This window comes from Toxorhynchites rutilus, chromosome 3, assembly GCF_029784135.1.
Source record: "Toxorhynchites rutilus septentrionalis strain SRP chromosome 3, ASM2978413v1, whole genome shotgun sequence".
NCBI classification, from domain to species: Eukaryota; Metazoa; Arthropoda; class Insecta; order Diptera; family Culicidae; genus Toxorhynchites; species Toxorhynchites rutilus.
Genome location: NC_073746.1, coordinates 327,398,675 through 327,408,036, shown reverse-complemented (window position 1 = coordinate 327,408,036; position 9,362 = coordinate 327,398,675). Strand labels below are relative to the sequence as shown.

Here is a 9,362-nt window from a genome sequence, read left to right as displayed (position 1 = left end):
CCACTTTAGAAATGTTTCTTGCCCACTAGAACCTCCACATGCCAGATTTGGATCAGTTTGCTTGATTAGTTCTTGAATTATGCAGAAATGCTCCATTTATATGGCAGTATTGCACCCTTAAACCTCAATATGCCTAATTTGGTTTCATGTGCTTGATTAATTTTCGAGTAATGCACAAATTTGTGTTTAATTTGTATGGCAGCCCTCCCTTAGAGAGAGGGGTGGAGAGTCTAACCACCATAGAAAAATCTATCGCACCCTAATATGCCCAATTTGTTTTCATTTGCTTGTGTAATTCTCGAGTAATGCAGAAATTTGAGAAGCTGAACATTACGAAAAATGTTCCGAAATTGCGAGAGTCCTACTGCGCATAAAACATTAGGAAATAAGTCGGTATTCTAATAAAAATGTTTTAGGAAAACATCGTAGAGCAGTTTATTTTTTTCTTGTTTTCACCAGACAGTTCATGAACTTCCTAACAACTTTGTCGAACATCATATTTTAATAAAACGACTGTCATTCGAGCTATGATCATTTGGGAAATGGTCAGTTATTCCGGATTCGCCTTTATGCATATCATTCGCATTTATAATTAATGAAAAACGTATTGAAAATTACAATTTCTGGTAAAAAAACGGAGTGGGTCGGGCGACCGGGTAATTTATCATGGAATTGCATAATTGTATTAGAAATTTAATGAAAATGAAATTCAGTTTCATCAAAATATAATAATAAATACACCGCGAGGTGTATTTTACCTGTGGTATAAAGGCAAATTGTATTTATGCATCTTTCTAAAAATAATAATAATCAAATTTAAATTTGGTTTGCCCTGGGTCATCCTATACTTCTACACTCCATTCAGTTGTGCTTCTCTTGTCCGACCAATTACATCGACATCGAGCCATTTATTTCCAATTCACCCGGAAAGGAGCAGTTTTGATTGTATAATTGTATTAAAAATGACCCACATTCTGACCATCTCAGAACCGTACCAGAAATCGAACCGTGAAAATCCCATCGGTGGGACCAAACTGATCATCGAACCGTTCGGCAATGTTTTGCTGCATGATTCCAAAAAGTGCGGAAAAAGTCGCAGAGGCGGAGAGAAGAGTTGTTAAAAGCCATCCACCTCTCGGTGTCTGTCTGTTCGATTGAAAATCGAACGGCTCTGCCGGGAATTATGCAGTATACCTACTGACTTTTAGCCTCATTCGAGATAACGAGTACGGCTCAGAACTCAGAAGCTCTCTGCATTCGACGGCTCACAGTCAGTCACGGAATGGAATTACGTTGCGGGTAGTAATCGAGTTTTTTTTCTGCTTGTTTCCGTAGCTTCATAACAACTACTAGAAATGCTTTTTAACCTAAAGTTACAACAACAATCACTATGGATGGAACGAATCGTATGGATATTCATTACGATGCTATGATTTCGCTCAATCAGAGCTTTCCTGAGAACATGTGATGGGGTTGAACACTAATGGGGCGGGATTTCTACAACGGGTTAATCGCTGGGATTTCTTCGTGTAAATGGGGGACTCCAATCTCAATCGCTAGATGGACCGCAGATGGTTTCGACGGGGAACACTCGGGGAACACTCGAGGGACACTCGGGGAACACTCGAGGGACACTCGGGGAACACTTCTGCTACAGCAGTAGTGTTGAACAACGAACGACTCGTTGAACTATTTCGGGATATTCATAAAAAACTCGCGGAGTTTTTAACAAAACTTCAGTCCCTTTAATACGTCTTCCATTCTTGAAGGTTCGATACAAAGTAAGAAACTTGGTGAAAAAACGTTGCTATAGGAGCGAAAAACATTGGGTTGCTAGGGTGCAAAAATCGCAAGATTACTAGATGGCTAGATTTCTACAATATTCCATTTCAGATCTAACATTAACCGGCCACCTTGAAAATACAATTTTCAATAACAACTTAAATCTATGTTATAATTAATAATTCTTCTTCTTTGCGTAAGGGTACCTTCAATATTGATGGCTTCAGTATACCTCCTAAAGATTGTGGAACCGCCACGTCTCTGAAGATGTTGTTGCAGTATTTCTGTTGATCGTATTTTGCATCTGGAACTATTTCTGGTACTTCGATTTTGACCGGTGACAACATTGATGGCTGTGGGCTTGAAATAGCCAATAGAAGTTCAGCCGATTCAGTGGCAGCTGATAGAGGTCTGATTTGGGTACCGGTGGTGACATTACCACCTTGGATCAGCTTCAATTGGTGCAGTACAATGAACAATTTAAGCAATTCGCGGAAGCCAGCGATGACAAGTTTGTGCCGAATGTTGTGGGATTAGCAGTTTTTTGCGTACATCCTTCAGCTCGTCGTGGAATGCCTCTGGTTGCACTACTTTCATCAGATATAATTGAGTTGCGTTCGTGTTTTGGACGAGAAGCACTCGGACATGGATCCGGTCATATTTTGAGCGTATATTACAGATGAAGCGGATTACAAAATCCACTATATTCAGCATCATTTGATATGACGAGGATTGCAGGAACAGCTTGTGGGAGAGAGAAGCTTGATGAGTGAGTACTTGACGTTGTTCGAGTTCTTCCGTTGGGAACTCGGAGCGAGGGAGATTTTGAATTGGCCATATTTTCTTGGGCTCAAGGGATGCTACGAGAGTGGCACTCAGCTCGAATCTTGGAAAGCTGATTGACTCCAACGGGGCTATCTCCGACTTGGATACTTTGACGTTGCTATTATCACCTTCCAAACGTATATAAATGCATGCTTCATATGATTTTTTTAATGTGTTACGGTAATACGAGATGAAAGTATTTTGATTATTCCATAATTTTGGAAGAGATGTGGGTTTTTGGCAAAATGGTTTCCACTTACGATGAAGATTTGGAGTGATTTCATCACCCCAACCTAAGCACAGGAGGATGGCTTTGGCACAGTGCATGTCTTCATCTAGTAGTACTTCGTGCATAATTTGTAAGGACGAGATAAAATCGTGCGTGCTTCTGTATTTCCAGAATTTTCTTTGGGGCAGGTGATCGTCGGGGCTAAACAAAACAAAGCGGGATATTTTTCCAATATTACCCGTAAGCACAATTGAGATGTGTCGGAAACACAGAACAATGGTGAGCAATTCGTCCTAAGCAATCTTCAGTGAGCCTTCAAATATGATTCGATCTTTAGTCGATGAACTGTCCTTCTTCGCGACGGTGTATTCTTCGATAATATTAGGGTACTGCAATTTGAGATCTGGGTGTCTTCCTTGATTTTGTTCTGACGAATCGAATCGTTGAGGAGGGTGCTGCTCATCTGCCGAATTATTCGTTCCGGTCACATCCTCAAGTTTCCACAAACGTTGTAGTTGATCTTCGATCGACGGAGCTAAAGCTACATGACAAGTTACTGCTTCTCTTGATTCATCGTGCTTCATTTGACCAGTGACGATCCATCCAAAGACCGTTTCGACCAGCATGGGAAGATTCTGGGCCAAGCGGATTCGTCCATCTAGCAAAAGAGTGTAGAAATGACCTGCGCCAATTATGAGGTCGATTCTTCGAGAAATGTTAAACTCAGGATCGGCTAACAAAACTGATTCCGGAATTTTCCAATGGGTAGTAGAATATGAAACTGCTGGGGTATCGCTGGTAACTTTTCGCAGGACGAGAAAATTCATTCGCTGCTTGAAATCATTCACTCTGGATCGGAGCTCAGTTGTCACCTGATATTTAGCGTTGGTGAGGGTGCCGTCTACACCCGTTATGGGGACGTTGACTGTTGTGCGGGTAAGATGCAATTGATGTCACAACCGTTCACTGATTGCGTTCGGCTGCGACCCTGTGTCCAACAGGGCTCGAGCCAAGTGCTCTTGTCCATATGCATCTACGATTATTAGAACCACGGTAGAAAGAAGTACACTCATTTTGTTTTCTTCTACAGCTGCGCTGGATACTGCTACGTGAGCATTATTGTCGGCAGCCAGAGTCTCGGTGGTGGCAATAGCAGATACCACGTGGGAGGGACCAGGTAGGGGCTCGTTCTCTGTTTTCGGGGTTGTCTCTGATTTAGGTTCTGGATGCAATTGAACTTCGATGTAACCGGGGTGTATCATTGTGTGGTGTCGCTTGGTGCATTGCTTGCACACAAACTTTGAGCGACAAGTACGAGCAAAATGGTCGCTACGGAAGCAATTGCTACATAGATTTTTGTCGTTTACGACCCTCAAACGATCTTGAATGCCTCTGTTTTTCACAGGCGGGACATAACGGATATTCCTTGTTAACACTTTCAGCCATAGCGTTGGAGCTGACACGAGAGGCATTCTGCTTTTGGATTCCAGAATTGTGGTTTCCGGTTTTGGATTGGGATGGGCTTGGGCGGTTGACCATAATCGTCTCCAGTACTCGAGTCCTTTTCTGCAGGAACTCAACCATTTTTTCGTAGGTCGGATTTTCATATGATGCGATTGATTCCTCCCATGCGCTGTGGGAGGCGTCATCTAATTTGTCTACCAGCAGCTCTATCAGAATGGAACTAAATTGTTCGACAGGTTCTCCTAACTGCTGCAGTACCTTGGTGTGCCGTTGAAAATCATCAAGAATGCGGTGGAGCGCCTCCACAGAATCATTTGGGATCTTTGGGTACTTCAGGAGCGCTCGTATGTGCTTTTTTCGTAGTAGACTCTTATTGGAATAACGCTTGATAAGCGTGTCCCACGCAACAGAGTAGTTCGCAGCGGTGATGGTGATAGAATGAATGAGATTCGCTGCTTCTCCCTTTAGAGCAGCGCGAAGATAGTGAAATTTCTGCACACTTGATATCTCCGTTGACGAGTGAATCATGGAAAGGAAGGTGTCGTGGAAGGTCAGCCATCCATTAAAATCACCATCGAACTCAGGCAGCGTGATCGTCGGCAGTTTTACGTTCGACAGTGGGTTGGGAAATGGTAGTTGCGCGGGGATAGCCTGAGTAGAGGTAGTAGAGGTGTTGGGTGGAGTGCTTCACTAGCAAACTAGCTTTCACTTGAAAATATTTTTCTTCGACCTTGGCTCTTATTTCGGCATTTTCCAGTGCAAAGTTTTCATCGACATCGAACTCTTCGTACTCTGATTGTACTGTTTCGAAAGACTCCATCAACTTCTCAATACGCTCCAGTCGTAGTGGAATTTCGTGGCCATGTTCATCAGGATCAAAATTCCGCAAGAATGTCTCCAAACGTGTAATCGAGTCAAGAATGTTTTTTCGCTTCAGCTCCTTAGCTTTCATTCTTTTCTCGTTCTGATTTGACATCTTGACGTTAGATCCGAACACAAATGGGCAGCTAAAATGGTAGAAAAAGACCCAGCAGTACCGAAAAATTGAGTAGATCTTATTGGAACGTTACTCACCTTGTACCTCTTCCAAAGAGGCCTTGTATGATTAATTCTATCAGCAACTAACGGGAAATAATAGGTTGAGATAACTCGATAATGGGCAGTTATACACGGGTAATGTGGGTGGCAGCATTAACGAATTTTTCCAATTTCGTTAGAAGTTCGGGAAACGGGGTTTATCTCTGTTAATCTTCTTGATATCGTGCGGATACCGTATGCTCTGGGTAGTGTCGGTTTTCAGGTTATGTGACCGTATGTCTTCTTGTTTGCGGGGCGAATTGTGTGACCTTTATCCTGGTCACGGCACCAAAATGATGGGGTTGAACACTAATGGGGCGGGATTTCTACAACGGGTTAATCGCTGGGATTTCTTCGTGCAAATGGGGCACTCCAATCTCAATCGCTAGATGGACCGCAGATGGTTTCGACGGGGAACACTCGGGGAACACTCGGGGAACACTCGGGGGACACTCGGGGAACACTTCTGCTACAGCAGTAGTGTTGAACAACGAACGACTCGTTGAACTATTTCGGGATATTCATAAAAAACTCGCGGAGTTTTTAACAAAACTTCAGTCCCTTTAATACGTCTTCCATTCTTGAAGGTTCGATACAAAGTAAGAAACTTGGTGAAAAAACGTTGCTATAGGAGCGAAAAACATTGGGTTGCTAGGGTGCACAAATCGCAAGATTACTAGATGGCTAGATTTCTACAATATTCCATTTCAGATCTAACAACATGTCAGAATTTTGCTTACGAGAAACAGAGGAAAAGAGGGAATAACTTTTTTCTCAAGAAACGGTGTTGATAACTTTGATAAATTGATGAAAATTCTGTTTCATTCTGGTTTGTATTTCCATATAGGTTGGCTGTTGTTTTCATTTGCTTGTGAAAAAAGCTGAAGTTTCTAGAAATATTCTTTCTGTCAGGACTGGGATTGAATAAGTTTGGAGAACAAATCATCATCTTTTCATCAGAATATGAGTGAATTGTGAACATTCAAAAGTTCGATGCCTATGGCTCCTAATTTCTTGGTAATCAATAAAACACAAATATTTCTTACTAGCTAATTTCCGGAAAATTCTCAAATTTCACTTGAAGTTAGAGTAAATTACAGCCATATACCTAACAAAAGCGAGAAAAAGCTAAGTAACCGGGCTTGAACTCATAGGATGAAAATTTCGGGAAAAAACATCAGCCGGAAACAAAATAATGTCAAACTCATCTCACAAAAACAAATTCATAGACGCACATTTATCATCGCAAGAAACTGAAAGAAAAACTCATTTAAACTTTAGAGGCTGGTAGTATTTTTCAAGTTCATGACTTCATGGTTTGCCGGCCAGTTCTTTTTCATAACTGTCACCACTGGAGAAGATAAAAGCTGAATTAGTTTTTCCAGTATCATTTTTCCTCGAGTGATTTAAATGATTTGTTCTTGACATTAATGTTGATTAGTGCTCAGGGAAGGCACGTATGAAAAACACATTCTTTCGACCCTCAAGGTATATATCTTCAAAATTTACGACAAGGCTTCACATAATTCCAAAATTTCAGTATCAATCATCCCATCAGTGTGGCTGCGTTGAAAGTATGCCACCATATCAATTTACCACATTCGATAAATTTTATAAGAACCATTCGCTGGCAGTTCCAACGGTGGCGAAGATGCCATCACGGCTGCTTCTGTATAACGATTGTGGGTTTTTTTTCTGTCTCATGTACGTGTAACGATGGTCTCCATAAATATCGACCCGAACACATATGGTCTTCCAATTTATACGCCTCGCCGTCTCGGAACGCGTGCTTTCAGAAGGCCATTAAATTACTCCGTGTTTACACTAGGTCGTCTCGTTTGCGTCGCACGTTGGGTGTCTCAGGTTCAGACGGATAAATTCCCACTTTTGGGGATCACTTCGAGACATTGAAACGATAATTGTTTATGTAAAACTCTGCTGTGGTGAATTATTGCTTGCATTGTGGTATAATGTATACCTCTTCTTCGAAGTATTTCAAGTATTTGGCTGGTCTGCATAATGGTAATTATGGCCAAGGTATGAGTTTGCTTTCTTCCAATTCCCTCCTCCTTTCATCCAATCACCAACATCACATGGATTTTTCAGACGTCCCTTTTTGTTGTCTTCAAAGCTGTCTTCAAAGCCGTTTTTTTTGCGGTTGAATGTTTTTATATTCCCTCCCGGCCGGAAGTGCCTTCGTGTCGGATGATGGCACTCGACATCCTAAGCTATAGGTACTGTAAAAGTAATGGGTTAAGGATGGGTTATCAGTTCATTCATGAAGCTTCTCTGGGACTGGCATCTTCTCACAGCTTTTGAAGATTTTTCAATCTCAAAATATAATAATTACTGCATATATTCTCATACTTTTGGCCAAGTACTACATCTATCCAGGTTTGTCGAGAATATTCAATATACTAGAAGAGTGCTCGAAAAAACATTAAAGGCGTTTTATTTTGAGAAGATCGGCTTTGATTTATCTAACAGTTCCTTGACAGCCCCTTCTGAAGCAGTACACTTTTTCCTACGAACAATTGAATCATCGAAACTCCTTTTATAGCTGTATTCAGGAATTGCTGTCAATTCATGCAGTGAATTTATGTATATGTCTTTTATACTGCCAAAACGGATTTCACTTAGTGGTAATGAGAGTTTCGAAGAAAAGAAAAAAAGTCATACCCATGTTTCGTCGCCAGTAATAATTGGTTGGATAAACGCAGGATGAGAATTTGCGTGTTTTCAGCCACTTGATTTCGATGAATCTTCTGAAGAAAATTAAGCTCTTTTGGCACTAATCGTGCTGCAGCTTTTCTCATGCCTAAAACATCAACGGTTTCGTGTGATATTTGATTCAGGGGCCAAGTCTCTAAAACCTAACGGGTGTTAAATAAAAAATGAGAATTTTTTCAATCACATATAAAAAAAAATTTTTTTTCATCGATTTCAGTATTTTTTTATTAATAACATAATGTATTTTCTTCAAAAAAATGTCAGTGAATGTTTGAGTAAGGGCCGTGGTCTGCTGTTCGACGCAACTTCGTCTTGATGCTCTCACAAGAACGTTGTACGGTTCTACGAAACGTATTTCCAGCAAGGAAAAAAGTTCACGGTGGCACATTTTAAGGAAGAAAATGTACCTGTCAGTACGGTATATCGTATCCTGAGTTCCCTGAACGTAGAGCGGAAGGGCGGAAGTGGTCGTCCGGTGACGATAATTACGAAGCAGAGGAAGACATCGTTAAAGAAGCTGTTTGACAACAAGGACTCAACCAGCCTGCGTGACGCTGGTCGGAAATATGGCTGCTCCCACGTATTGATCCATCGGACCCTCAAGATCGTCTGCAGGAAGAAGACGAGGTCGCCTGAGTACACGGAGGTGCAGATTGAGACGGTTAAATCACAGTGTCGGTGGATGATCAAAAAATACCGCGGGACGTCTTTCGTTCTGGACGACGAAAGCTATTTTCCGCTGTCCAAAACGCATATTCCAGGAAATGATAATTACTACTCCAGCGACAAGTCATCCACACCGCCTGAAGTGAAATACAAGTTCAAGCACAAGTTTGAAAAAAAAAGGCTATGTTGTACATCGCCATTTCCGACCGAGGCATTTCAAAGCCTTGGTTTAAGCCGAGCGGTCTGGCAATCAACCAACAAATCTATCGAGAAGAGTGCCTCGATAAAATCCTGCTGCCGTTCCTGAAAGAGCATCACGCGGATGGGAAGTACGTCTTCTGGCCGGACAAGGCGTCTTCTCATTACGCCAAGAAGACGCTGGCGTATCTTGAGGAGAAAAAGATACCGTTCGTGCCGAAAGATCGTAACCCAACAAACTTGCCCCAGTGCCGCCCAATAGAGGATTTCTTTGGCTCACTCAGTGCCCTAGTGTATAAAAACAATTGGAGGGCCAAGGACACGAAGCAACTGACTACAAGAATCCGGAATTGTATCCGGAAAATGGACGTAAGTGCCGTACAACGTTCTT

General features: G+C 41.8%; 1 protein-coding gene across 1 annotated transcript; it reads right to left on the bottom strand.

Annotated features, from left to right (window-relative positions):
* Positions 1–3,129: 3,129 nt before the first annotated feature.
* LOC129774557 (uncharacterized) lies at positions 3,130–4,098 on the bottom strand. The gene is made up of 2 exons (XM_055778317.1): positions 3,804–4,098; positions 3,130–3,761 (listed from the first exon to the last, which is right to left on the bottom strand). The coding sequence occupies exons 1-2, from the start codon at positions 4,096–4,098 to the stop codon at positions 3,130–3,132; spliced, it is 927 nt and encodes a 308-aa protein (XP_055634292.1).
* Between the last annotated feature and the right edge of the window lie 5,264 nt (positions 4,099–9,362).

What these genes read in the sequence shown, in the direction of transcription:
- LOC129774557 (XM_055778317.1), bottom strand. Translation starts at nt 4,098, where the DNA reads ATGATACACCCCGGTTACATCGAAGTTCAATTGCATCCAGAACCTAAA. An exon ending in GTCGCAGCCGAACGCAATCA is followed by an intron (nt 3,762 to 3,803) that starts GTGAACGGTTGT and finishes CCCGCACAACAG; the next exon opens with TCAACGTCCCCATAACGGGT.